The following is a 14,294-nucleotide window of genomic DNA, read 5'->3' as shown; positions in this document are numbered from 1 at the left end:
GCTTCAATGCTTCAGTCTTCCTGAATGCTTTAGACACCGTTTACCAGAGTCTGTTTGTATCTCCGTCAGCACATCCGTCTTCAGAAAGACAACAGCACTCTCACAGAATGAAGCTCAGCAAAGAAACAAACCATACACCCATCCCAAACACTCACTCTGTCTAAATGTTTACTGACTGAACACTCACAGAACGTCTGTGTGTGTGTGTGTGTGTGTGTGTGTGTGTGTGTGTGTGTGTGTGTGTGTGTGTGTGTGTGTGTGTGTGTGTGTAGGAGAGAGCAAGTATCTTTCCCCAGCTACAGAGAGAGGGGAATGAAATAAACGGTAAGGGAATTATTTTAATTGAATTCAAATCCTTTTCAGCTCTCAGAGTAAATGTCACTGACATTCGCTAATAACATTTCAGATACAGATACTGATGTTCAAGACCATCAAACCTTTGTCTGTTTTCCAGTAAAAATACTGAACTATGTACTGTATAAAACATTACTATCACTTGAGAGGCAACATTTCTTCATATAGTACTAAGAAAATTTATTTATTTCACAGTTCCTCGGAACACTTTATTCTGATCGGTCAATCGTGTCATTTTATGGTAAAATATTTTGTATACTGTACATTTGATTTGATTAAATAATTTCAACTCAATTCAATATGGTCATTTATTTATTTATTTAGTAGCCCTTTAATAGCCAGTCATTATCGTTAAAAACCCCTTCAGGATGATATAAGACCCCTCTGATTCATGTGAGGGTCTATTTTGAGATAATGAGCAGATGACTGTGTGTTATCCTTTACTGAAGTTTATTTTTAATACCCCACTGGCAAATAGTTGTTTGGTTTTAAGCACAGACCTCATTAAATATAGTTATATTCATGCTTAAAACAAGAGGGGGAAAAAACTACTTGCGTGTGGGGCAAGAAAAGTCTTAAAACAATACCAATTTACTTGCAAACAATATCAAGGGTTGTTTTGATATTTTTACTGGCAATCACGACAAAAATATTGATGATGTAATATAAATGATTTATCCTAACTTAGAGGAGAGATGGCAAATGACAGAGAAAGAAGAAAAAAAAAGCTAGATGAACAGACACATAAAAGTATAAAGCATAATTTGACACAACATTTGAGTAGAGAGAAATGGGACGCCTGGGGACCGAAGAGACGGATTGTGAGTGTGGGCCAGGAGAAGGAATAAAAACAAGAAGGGATGGAACAAACGAGGAGCAGATGTTCTCCTCCAAACATAGTGGATGTATTTGGGATCCCGGTTTCCTTTCCAAGAGAGAAATTAGCACCGCGCCCCTCGACACACACACACACACACACACACACACACACACACACACACACACACACACACACACACACACACACACACACACACATATACTGGTTTATGTGGATTAGCCAGACTTTTTCTCCAAACAGGCCCGGTGGTGGTTTAGATGGACTACCCTTTCCTGAGGTCCTAGAGCTATGAGAGTTAGATTAAAACACTCAAAAAAATTTGGAAAAAATTCAGGACACTTTAGACTTCAGATACACCCTTCAGAGCGTGATACACACCACCCTAAAATTATTGTGGTTTATAGAGACAGTTCTCTTTTTGAAGAATATGTGACTTATAAGGACCAAAACAAACATTATTGGGACTTTAAAGGGACAATGACGTCACTTGCTCATTAACATAAATACACATTAACATAAATACACATTAACCTGACACCACCAAGCATTAATGGGACTTGAATTATTATTTTATTGCACAACTCTAACATCACCATTGTTAGTTGGTGACACTGACTAACAGCCAGATAACAGCCTGTAAGAGCTAAACAATAGATTGTCACACAACACCAGTGCCATGACAATGAGAATGGAGCAAAAAAGGTAAAATAAGTCATTCTTACCCAACTTCAAAAGACCCATGGTTGCTCATAACAAAAAATAAAAAAATATATAAAATAAAATAAAAGCTGTTTTACAGTTTGCTTTTGTGACGGCCTCTATTTAAAACATTAAAGGAACTTTGGACTTTTGGGACTTTAGCTTATTCGTCGTATCCCCCAGAGTTAGATGAGTCCACACACCCCCTTCTCATCTCCGTGCGTGCCGTAACTCTGTCTGACGCACCCACCGCTAGCCTAGCTTAGCACAAACACTGGAGGTAAATGGCTCCAGCTAGCATACTGCTCCCAATAAGTGACACAATAACGCCAACATTCTCCTATTTACATGTTGTGATGTGTATAGTCACAGCGTGTACAAATAACAAGGTCACATGAGACACAGCCATCTTCTAACCGTATACATACTGGGAACTATATTCTCAGAAGGCGAAGCACTGCTACTGCGGAAGGATTTGCTCGCAGGACCTGAGAAGCCCGTGGTGAGGAGCAGAGAGTTCGCTCAGAGGGTTGTGCTAATCACTCCAGCCAGCAGTGCTTCGTCTTCTATATAGTTAATTCTATGAGAATATAGTTCCCAGTATGTATACGGTTAGAAGATGGCTGTGTATCATGTGACCTTGTTATTCATACACACTGTGACTATACACATCACAAAATGTAAATAGGAGAATGTTGGCGTTATTCTGTCACTTATTGGGAGCAGTATGCTAGCTGGAGCCGTTTACCTCCAGTGTTTGTGCTAAGCTAGGCTAGCGGTGGGTGCGTCAGACAGAGTTACGGCATGCACAGAGATGAGAAGGGTGTGTGTGGACTTGTCTAACTCTGGGGGATACGGCGAATAAGCTAAAGTCCCAAAAGGTCGGCGTGTTCCTTTAACACAAACATAGAAACACCACCACAATTGTCAGTGTATTTAAATCTTTTCTTTTTCTGACTGCCTCTTTGCAGCTATTCCTCTATTTCGAACAAAGTCCCTTATATTTTGCACTGTTCTTTGTGCCAACACGGGGTCTTCCACCAGTTTGCAGTGACTGCATTCAGTTTTGGTGGCCAGTTTTCCCCTGCTTATATGACCTTTGAAGTGTCGCATTACTGCAGCGACCTCAGCCTTAGACCACACTTTCTTTGCCACTCTTCTGGATCCATGTTCCTCATCAGCATACTTCCCTGGAAGATAGGCAAACAAAAATGAATAGATCACTAAATGTGTTGTCCAGTTTAAGCCATCAAAACATGAGGTCAGTTAATGCCACAGTTGACAAGAAATTGCAGTTTACTTTTCTTAATTCACTTTGGGTATCAGTTGGTGTCTCACTCGATGTGATTTCACCAACTTTACTAGCCCACATTAGAGTGCGGACAATATGGAGTATTATTAGAATGTCTGCTGTTCATCTATTTATGTGGCCAAACCTTTTGCTATTTGAATTAATTGCAGTAAGTAATACTATAATTAGTAACATGTCTTAAGTAATTTTGGCATTGTACTTTAACACACCGTATTTTAATTGAAACCAAGACTATGGGGTTTAAGGTCTGATTCTCAGTTTAAATCTGATTTCATAAGGTTAACTAAATAGTGTTGGAACTTGGTCTGAAAGTTTAGTCTTGATATTGAAACTGTACGTAACAATCAGCTTAATACTACTTTTAACCTCTTAATCTTCCAGATTTTGTGGCATGTTGTGACTCAGTCATCAAGACCAATTCATTTTTAGTCTTTTAACCAACTTGCTAAAAAGAGAATTAATAGAACATACTCATGGGCAATCAAGAGAACATGTGAAGAGGAGGAGGTAACTTTACTTTTACCTCAAATTCAGTATACATTTCCTGATAATAAAGTAAGTGTATATGCTCCCTTGCAGACAAGATGTTTTGTACAAATGCAGTACAGTTAAATTTAGGGCTATTCATTTATATCTCTTTCTTTAAGATTACTCTTGCATTTTGATAGTTGAATACATCACAAAGACGTGCATAATAATGTTAAAGGGATACTTCACCGTTTTTTCATATTAAACTATGTTATTCCCTTAACTAAGACGAGTTGATGCATACCTCTCTCGTCTCAGTACGTGCACTTAATCGCTCTGGCGCGCGGCGACACTTATAGCACTTAGCTTAGCCCAGTTCATTCATTAGGGACCAAACAGAAATGAAGCTAGAAGCGACCAAACACCTCCACGTTTTCCCTATTTAAAAACAGTTACACAAGTAGTTACATGACCAAGTATGGTGACAAAATAAAACATGGCACTTTTCTAAGCGGGTAAAAAGGATAACTATAATGTATGGCGGAATAGCACTTGGGACTCAAGAGCACTTCGACTTGGCGCAGTAAAAAGTCACGCTTGAAAAATCCTCTCCCTCTCACTTCTGTCATTAGAACCAACGTGACTTTTTACCAGAGGCGGACAGAGTACACAGCTTCATTACTTGAGTAAAAGTACAGATACACCTTGCTAAATTTTACTCAAGTACAAGTAAAAGTACTACAGTCAGATGTCTACTTAAGTAAAAGTACTGAAGTACTTGTTTTTAAAAGTACTTGAGTATCAAGAGTACAAGAGTACATTTTCTAAATATTGCATTACTACTGCCACAGTGCTTACATTGGTAAACACAGCAAACACTTGAAGCGAAAACTATCATTAACTTGTTCAGAAAATTGAAATAGTCTGGCGAGGTGGGGCCACGGGTTGGCACATTCCCGGGACGGACCTGCTGCGTCTTCATCCATTGTTTCATCCATGGTTTCGTCTCTTATCTAAATCTGACCATGGAGTTGACCTTTGGCGGAAAGCTGAAGGTGATTGCTGATAGGCTGTCCCAATCAGTGGCGCCTGCACAATCCAATCACGTTTGAGAGGGAAACAACAAATTGAGGGTTTCCGAGATTTTTCTTTTTCTTTTTTAGAAGTAACGGGTACTCACGGTTATGGATAGAAATGTAGTGGAGTAAAGAGTACAATATTTGCCTCTCAAATGTACTTGAGTAAAGTCATAAGTACTCCCCAAAAATGATACTCGAGTAAAGTACAGATCCCTCAAAATTGTACTTAAGTACTGTACTCAAGTAAATGTACTCCGTTACTGTCCGGCTCTGCTTTTTACACCTAGACGAAGTGCTCCCAGTGCTATTCCGCCATACACTACAGTTATCCTTTTTACCCGCTTAGAAAAGCGCCACGTTTTATTTTGTGTCACCATACTTGGTCGTGTAACTGTATTTAAATAGGGAAAACGTGGAGGTGTTTGGTCGCTTCTAGCTTCATTTCTGTTTGGTCCCTAATGAATGATCTGGGCTAAGCTAAGTGCTATCAAACTGTCGCCGCGCGCCAGAGCGATTGAGTGCACGCACTGAGATGAGAGAGGTATGCATCAACTCATCTTAGTTAAGGGAATAACAGTTTAATATGAAAAAATGGTGAAGTATCCCTTTAAGGGAGTTGGGCAAAATAAGAATCTCATTGTAGGGTATAAACCACTGTGTTTCTTCTGTGCATAGACAATAAACGTCTTGAATCTGAATCTTACCTTCAGAGGGAGGTACACTCTCACTTACTGTGGACGACACAAATGACACTGATCCTGTTGAAAACAATTTAACAAGTTACTTTTGTCACAGGAAAATATACATTTTATCAGCAGTGACTATGAATTGAGTTAACATACCAAAGTCTCCCATGTCATGGTCTTGCTCTGTGGTTGTAGAGTCAGAAACCATAGGCTCCACAGTTCCAAGCTCTGATGCGGTGAGATCTGTGTTGCTGTCATCAGATTCGCTCCCACTGTCTTCAGCATCACTTAACGCAATCTCATCTGGAAAATGGCATTAGTAAAACTCAGAGGTGTAAAGAGTACTTGAAAACCATACTTGAGTAAAAAGACAGATACCTTGCAGCATAAATTACTCTATTACAAGTTACCAATACGAGTAAAAGTGATTAACAATACTTTAGTATTTTACTTCTACTAAATCTAGGCTCAAAGATGCACTAGTCCTTGACACCTGAGACAGGCAGGTGAAAATAAGAAACAATTGATTTGTAAAATGAGAAGTCATGTTTATTTTCTAAAATCTAAATAAAACTGAACACCTCAATAGTCTAATAAATCAGGGTCGACACAACAGCCTCTTAAAGGGATTGTTCACCCAAAAATGAAAATTCTGTCTTCATGTAGTCAACCTCAAGTTGTTCCAAACCTGTATTTCTTTGTTCTGCTGTACACATAGATAGATATTTTATATATTTTTAACCAAGCAGATCTTGCCAGCCATTGACTAGTACAGCAGAACAAAGACAAGTTTGGAACAACCTGAGGGTGAGTAAATTATGACAATTTTCATTTTTGGGTGAACTATCTATTTAAACGTCTACAAACTCTCAAGTCTCAGTTAAGCTCAAGTGCACAAAAAGGCCACACGTAAACCAATATCCTTCAAAAAGGCCTTGTCAATATGGTGGATAAAAAAAAATTATGTTAAGTCAAATTAAATAGTCAAAGTCTACTTGCACTGGATGTGCTGGTTTTGGACTCATCACTGGCTGCAGTCCTGACTTCATCTAAATCAAACGTCTGCGATTTAGCACCTACTAATGCACTCGCATTCATGTAAAGTAGACTTGTTGACAAGTTTGGGTGAGTAAGGGCAAAACGCACAAGATATAGTTCAGTCAATGCCACTTAGATGGAAATATCACTTCTTTATAGCAAAAACAAACTGCTGCAGAAAAAGTTAGGTGCCATGCAAAATGTAATTTGTAATTGCATAACTTTTTGGCTACTTTGTAGTTGTACTGTTACTAATTACATTTACTCAAATAGTTTACAGCTCTGGTAAAACTCTCATAAATAGCTGGACATAAAAATCTGTGGTTGAAATAGCCACATCAAATAAGGAAAAGATAGTACTTGGTTTTGTACTTGCCACTTTTTGCAAAGTAACTATTTTTACTTGAGTAGTTTTGAGCTATTATACCTGCGTTTATGTTTAATGTGGTCCATGAGCACATAAGATAAATGATTACACAATCTGATATTAGGTTCATATTTAAAGTAATTCGACTGCACCTACACAAACATAATTTTGAATTACTGTCCAGCCATACTGTAGACTTAAGTTTATATTTCTGAATAGTAGTCCTCGACTCATACTTGGACATGAAAGGTGATTTTTTTTTTTCTTGGAAAGGGATGCTGACTACGCCAAGTCTAGATGATTATAAATTAACATTCAAAGGAAAAAACAAAAACTCAGATAATATCTACAAGGGCTAATTTCTGTACAAACCTTCAATTTCAATCTCATCCAGTGACTTCCCCTGCATGCTGGAAAGGTTTCCTTTCTCCATTGACAAAAGGAGTTTGGAAATCTTAGCCAGTTGTGTTGTGGGAACTGGTAATCTGTAGAAGTCGCGGTGAACACGGATGTCGTGACCCAGGAAATCTGCAACCTGATCAAGTTCATTGTGTTTTAAATTAAGGACTTGTGAGAGTGTGGCAACATGTTTCCTGAGTTGCGTTGACCTAAGGTACTCAGGGTGCTTTGCTCCACACTGGCTTGCATGAACATGCAAACAATCATGTCCTCTGTAGTGGCTCATTGACGTTGGTCTTGCAAACAGGAAGACATTTATGGCACAAATGCCACATTCAGTTCTTCTACTGGCAAGTAGTGACAAAGCATATTCTGACTCTGAATCAGGTATGTATTCCTTGTCAGACATGTCCTCAGCATCATCAGATGATATTTGGTCCAATTCTGGATGTGGAATTTTGTCCTGATCTGACAGCAGTTCATCCTCAGAAGCCTTAGGAGACTGCTGCGCCTGAATTGGTGAGAAAGCAAATTATTTGACATGGTGATTGAATCTTATAGCCAGTTCAAGTTCAACACTCACTTAGTAGATACTCACCTGTGCTGTGCTGTTAAAGTCATCTCTTTTAATTTGCTTGAGGCAGGATTTATGCCAGACCCCTGAACAAACTGGAACACATTTGAGTAAAATAATGTTAACACTGCAGGTCTATTTAAGTGGTTAGAGCACAACACATTACACTCTATACTAATTCACTAAATATCTAACCTGTGCATCGATAGCCAAGCCACTTGAAGGAAGATACGGGTCCCACACAACGAACACACTTGTCCAAGGAGGATACTGTTGCGCACACAAGGCGGTGTTTTTGACACTGTTGGCGAAAAATTTAATTGTAGTATTTATTTATGCCACATAGTTTGGACAAAGATATTTTATATTTACGCCACATAGTTTGGACAGAAAGATATTTCATATTTACATGTCGATATCCAATCATTTTAAATCCAATACCAATGTGACATTTAATTTACCTCATACATATGATTACCCTTTTATTGCATTTTGTTATTTATAGCGTATCTTATTTATATGCAGCTTATTTAAAGCATATCCTATATGAAGATATACCTTCTTCATATTTTTAAATTGTAGATGGGGAATATGTAGTTAGCCTCAGTGCCAGGAGCTGACTTCTTGTAGCCCAGTATAACTAATAGGGTGCCTATCCATTACATGTAACCAAACATCTTAGAATTCACATTTAACCAACATACAGATCCAATGCAGGCAGTCCAAGTGTTCTTAAAAACCAAAGTGACGCCTCTGGGGACGGGACCCTCTAAACTGTATGGACCTCCCAAGTCATATTTGGGTGGGGTTCAGTGTTAGATACACATACACTCAGATATTATACTGACTGTCCTTCCATTCCATTGTCCACATAAAGCATGTTCTACTCAGGTGACTACACACACACACACATACACTCAGATATTATACTGACTGTCCTTCCATTCCATTGTCCACATAAAGCATGTTCTACTCAGGCGACTGTCCACATAAAGCATGTTCTACTCAGGTGACTACACACACACACACATACACATACACTCAGATATTATACTGACTGTCCTTCCATTCCATTGTCCACATAAAGCATGTTCTACTCAGGCGACTGTCCACATAAAGCATGTTCTACTCAGGTGACTACACACACACACACATACACATATATTGAAATAGGTTGACAGATTTAACATTTTGCCACAAATAAGTTGTACATCAAATTTAATTTACCTCTCCAACCTTGGTGAGTGGGCCGAGCTCTGGACTAGTCTGATTCGGGTGGCTGACGGCTGTATGGGTGCACTTGCTCTCAGTGGTCAGCTGTAGAAGATCAAACAGAGACAAAGGACAATAAAGAGAAAGTCCTGGGAGCGTGATACTAGAGAGGACATTTGACATCTGAATAAAAAAAGAAACCATTCTAGTGTTGACAGAAAGACAGAGGAAAACCTTGCTTTAAAACTCACTGACAACTTTTCTGATATTAACAATCAAGTGCAAGATATTAATAAAAATCTATCTTTTGTGAGGACATACCTCTTCAGTATCATCAGTTGTGGAAGGGGGATTTGTGGTACAACACATCTTTGGAGACATTTCATCATCAAGGCCCTGTAAAAAGGAAAAAACAAACAAAAAATATTGTAGACCGTGGACTATGAAAACTACACTGATGAACACATTTGTGTTCACCGCGACTTCTACAGATTACCAGTTCCCACAACACAACTGGCTAAGATTTCCAAACTCCTTTTGTCAATGGAGAAAGGAAACCTTTCCAGCATGCAGGGGAAGTCACTGGATGAGATTGAAATTGAAGGTTTGTGCAGAAATTAGCCCTTGTAGATATTATCTGAGTTTTTGTTTTTTCCTTTGAATGTTTGAATGCAGCTTATTTAAAGCATATCCTATATGAAGATATACCTTCTTCATATTTTTTAATTGTAGATGGAGAATTTGTGGTTAGCCTCAGTGCCTGGAGCTGACTTCATGTAGCCCAGTATAACTAATAGGGTGCCTATCCATTACATGTAACCAAACAACTTAGCATTCACATTAAACCAACATACAGATCCAATGCAGGCAGTCTTAAAAACCAAAGTGATGCCTCTGGGGACGGGACCCTCTAAACTGTATGGACCTCCCAAGTCATGTTTGGGTGGGGTTCAGTGTTAGATACACACACTCAGATATTATACTGACTGAAGCTTGAAAAAGCATGTTTAGACAATGTCCTTCCATTCCATTGTCCACATAAAGCATGTTCTACTCAGGTGACTACACACACACACACACATATATTGAAATAGGTTGGCAGATTTAACATTTTGCCACAAATAAGTTGTACATGAGATTTAATTTACCTCTCCAACCTTGGTGAGTGGGCCGAGCTCTGGACTAGTCTGATTCGGGTGGCTGACGGCTGTATGGCTGCACTTGCTCTCATTGGTCAGCTGTAGAAGATGAAACAGAGACAAAGGACAATAAAGAGAAAGTCCTGGGAACGTGACACTAGAGAGGACATTTGACATCTGAATAAAAAAATAAAAACCATTCTAGTGTTGACAGAAAGACACAGGAAAACCTTGCTTTAAAACTCACTGACAACTTCTTTGATATTAACAATCAAGTGCAAGACATTAATAAAAATCTATCTTTTGTGAGGACATACCTCTTCAGTATCATCAGTTGTGGATGGGGGATTTGTGGTACAACACATCTTTGGAGACATTTCATCATCAAGGCCCTGTAAAAAAGAATAAACAACAAAAAAAGATCAATTATAATAAATATCTTGAAGACAAGATGTTCCCTGTGTAGCATTCAGTGAAAAGATATCATGGCTGTATTTCAGTGAGTGTTTTGTGGAAAACATGTAGTCTCTGAAACGGTTCTTTAGTCACTGAACAGGCCACATGACTACAGTCTGTAGACTATGAAAACTACACTGATGAATACAGCATTTGATTACTTTGTTGTTTATCTATTGTCAGCCAACTTCGTAGAATGATTGCACTTCTAGAATAATTGACTAAGCTTTTACATGGAGTGAGGTGTTAGTCCTTTTATAGTTCTTAGATTTGCTATGATTCTTTTAAATGACATCTTGTCATGAATTTTCGTCAGTGCTGTTGAATGGGTGCCTTTCCATTACATGTAACCAAACAACTTAGCATTCACATTAAACCAACATACAGATCCAATGCAGGCAGTCCAAGTGTTCTTAAAAACCAAAGTGATGCCTCTGGGGACGGGACCCTCTAAACTGTATGGACCTCCCAAGTCATGTTTGGGTGGGGTTCAGTGTTTGATACACATACACTCAGATATTATACTGACTGAAGCTTGAAAAAGCATGTTTAGACAATGTCCTTCCATTCCATTGTCCACATAAAGCATGTTCTACTCAGGCGACTACACACACATACACTCAGATATTATACTGACTGTCCTTCCATTCCATTGTCCACATAAAGCATGTTCTACTCAGGCGCCTGTCCACATAAAGCATGTTCTACTCAGGTGACTACACACACACACACACACACACACATACACTCAGATATTATACTGACTGTCCTTCCATTCCATTGTCCACATAAAGCATGTTCTACTCAGGCGACTGTCCACATAAAGCATGTTCTACTCAGGTGACTACACACACACACACACACACATACACTCAGATATTATACTGACTGTCCTTCCATTCCATTGTCCACATAAAGCATGTTCTACTCAGGCGACTGTCCACATAAAGCATGTTCTACTCAGGTGACTACACACACACACACACACACATATATTGAAATAGGTTGGCATATTTAACATTTTGCCACAAATAAGTTGTACATCAAATTTAATTTACCTCTCCAACCTTGGTGAGTGGGCCGAGCTCTGGACTAGTCTGATTCGGGTGGCTGACGGCTGTATGGGTGCACTTGCTCTCAGTGGTCAGCTGTAGAAGATCAAACAGAGACAAAGGACAATAAAGAGAAAGTCCTGGGAGCGTGACACTAGAGAGGACATTTGACATCTGAATAAAAAAAGAAACCATTCTAGTGTTGACAGAAAGACAGAGGAAAACCTTGCTTTAAAACTCACTGACAACTTTTCTGATATTAACAATCAAGTGCAAGACATTAATAAAAATCTATCTTTTGTGAGGACATACCTCTTCAGTATCATCAGTTGTGGATGGGGGATTTGTGGTACAACACATCTTTGGAGACATTTCATCATCAAGGCCCTGTATAAAAAAAATATATATATATATATATATATTGTAGACCGTGGATTATGAAAACTACACTCTGATGAACACAGCATTTGATGACTTCATTGTTTTTGTTCTTACATTCTGTAATGGTCAGTATCATCTATGGTGTGCTGGTTAGGTGGTGCTAACAAAAGCTATAAAAATCATGTTCCACCTGAAGCTTGATGGAAAATGTACAGTGTTTTGGTATGTGAAATGTTCTATGGTTAAAGCATTTCTTATATGAGAACTAACAATTTCACAAAGTTAGTTAAATAAAGTCAAGAATATAAAAACACTGTTTTTAACTTTTTTTTTTTTTAAATAACACTCTACACACAGCATGTTTTGTATATTGATCATTGTGGTTGGTTATGGTACCAATTAATTTATCTTACAGGTTTAGTACACTAACAGAACATCATAAACACATTACATTTATTTAATGGCCTGAAAGTACTCATATTAATGATATCACAGCCTTCCTGTGTCACTGCAACTTCATATTTAAACAAAATAATGTTGGGCTACTAAGAAAATATTTAATTCTATAAAACAAACACAATGTCTGTAGTAAAAGTTAAGGCTTTAACTAGCTTCGCCCTGCTCATTAAGCCATGCGGTAGCCACAGCTCAACTTAACCTAGCTAGCTTTCATTTTAAAAACAAAACTACCAAATTTGACCTGCTCGCAATGTTACTTCTGTCCTCATCTCTACCTGATGTCCTCCACCTCTTTAGCCCGAGGCTTAATGAGCAGGACATGTTGATAGCCACTCAAGCTAGCTCAGCTAATATTGTGGTAAATATATAGCATTTTACAGTAATTGTAAGTTACAAGTTACAATTTCTTGCAAATAGGAAACACTTCATGCAAAAATGCAACTATATGTATAAATATAATTATTACCTGTATGTATTTAATCCAGTAAACCCAACGACGTCGAGCTGACACTTCCGAGGTGTGGTCCATTAGGTATTTAATTAGCGACAGCTGGGCCATGTGCTGTGGGCGGAGCTTCCCGTCGACTTCTGTTTGTTACCGCCCACGTGCGCAAACCAGCCAATCACAAGACGGCCCGCCAAAATGCACCGTGTGTATCAGAAATGTGTATGAAACTGCAATATAAAACCCAGCTGTGGGGTCGCTGTTCTATACACTGGCATACACTCAAAATCAGGTCAAGTGGTAAATAAGGACTTTCAAAGAAAAAGAGAATTTATGTTGTTCAGACACTAACAAATGCAGTTACACTCTTTGATTTATGAGGACCTTGGCATAGTCCCCGTATTACCCTTAGGTCCGGGGAGCCCAGGTGAAATGTCCGGCGTGTTGTCCGTGTAAACCACATATCCCAACACACACACACACACACACACACACACACACACACACATTAAAAAATACATACACAAGTATATCAATAAATAAAGTAGTCAAGCTGATGGCCATATTTAATAGAATTTGCACTGAAGACAAAAACACAAACCAAATACAAACAGTTTTCTCTAATTGGAATGCTAAATAAATATTGAAATGGTAAACATAACATCTAGTTGAACATCTATTGATAGATTTTTAAAGCCTCTTGTTTGTAATGTCTATTCAATCCTTTCCTCATCTGCCACATTAATTTAATATTTTTGAATTACCTTCATTTGGGCGCTTTCTGTGGTAAATACTGATATGCGATTGATTGACAGTCGTACTTTACATTCATCATCACTTAAAATCAATTACAGTAATGCTGAATACATTTTGTCATAGAACCTAAAGGTCACTTTAAGCCTTTGAGTTGCAAAGCGTGAAAAGAAAATGAGCAACACTTATGTGATGGAAAGAGCAGTGAATATGGTCTCTCATCATGAAAATGGGTCTTGGGTGTAATGGTTGGGCAGTGTCAATGTGTGGGAGGGGAGCAAAGGCAGAGTGGCCAGTCCTGTGGTTGGAAAGTGTTTTTAAACACACAATGTATGAAGTTCACATACTGAAGTTCACATACCGCTGACAGGCTGATGAGCATGCTCAGTTCGATTTTCACATAATATTTAAAATAGTAGGGAAGTTGGCATATTTAAACAAAGAGAAAATTACTATAAAGAAAATTGATAGTCATATTTCTGAAAAATGCATTTCTATTTTGTGATACAACAGAGAGATTAAGTCAATTCCATAAAGGTCAATTTCAAAATGGCTATTCTTAATAAGATTTACACAGAGC

At 38.3% G+C, this 14,294-nt stretch overlaps 1 protein-coding gene across 1 annotated transcript; it reads right to left on the bottom strand.

Moving 5' to 3' along the window:
* Positions 1-1,533: 1,533 nt before the first annotated feature.
* On the bottom strand, positions 1,534-8,143 carry LOC309482451 (uncharacterized protein). The gene is made up of 6 exons (XM_082147794.1): positions 8,013-8,143; positions 7,842-7,912; positions 7,217-7,754; positions 5,596-5,742; positions 5,458-5,511; positions 1,534-3,084 (listed from the first exon to the last, which is right to left on the bottom strand). The coding sequence occupies exons 3-6, from the start codon at positions 7,650-7,652 to the stop codon at positions 2,831-2,833; spliced, it is 891 nt and encodes a 296-aa protein (XP_082003920.1). The 5' UTR covers positions 7,653-7,754; positions 7,842-7,912; positions 8,013-8,143; the 3' UTR covers positions 1,534-2,830.
* Between the last annotated feature and the right edge of the window lie 6,151 nt (positions 8,144-14,294).

Source organism: Leuciscus leuciscus (genome assembly GCF_965113295.1).
Source record: "Leuciscus leuciscus genome assembly, chromosome: 19".
Taxonomy (NCBI): Eukaryota; Metazoa; Chordata; class Actinopteri; order Cypriniformes; family Leuciscidae; genus Leuciscus; species Leuciscus leuciscus.
The sequence above is the reverse complement of the archived record's forward strand: the minus strand, read 5'-3'. Positions and strand labels throughout refer to the sequence as shown.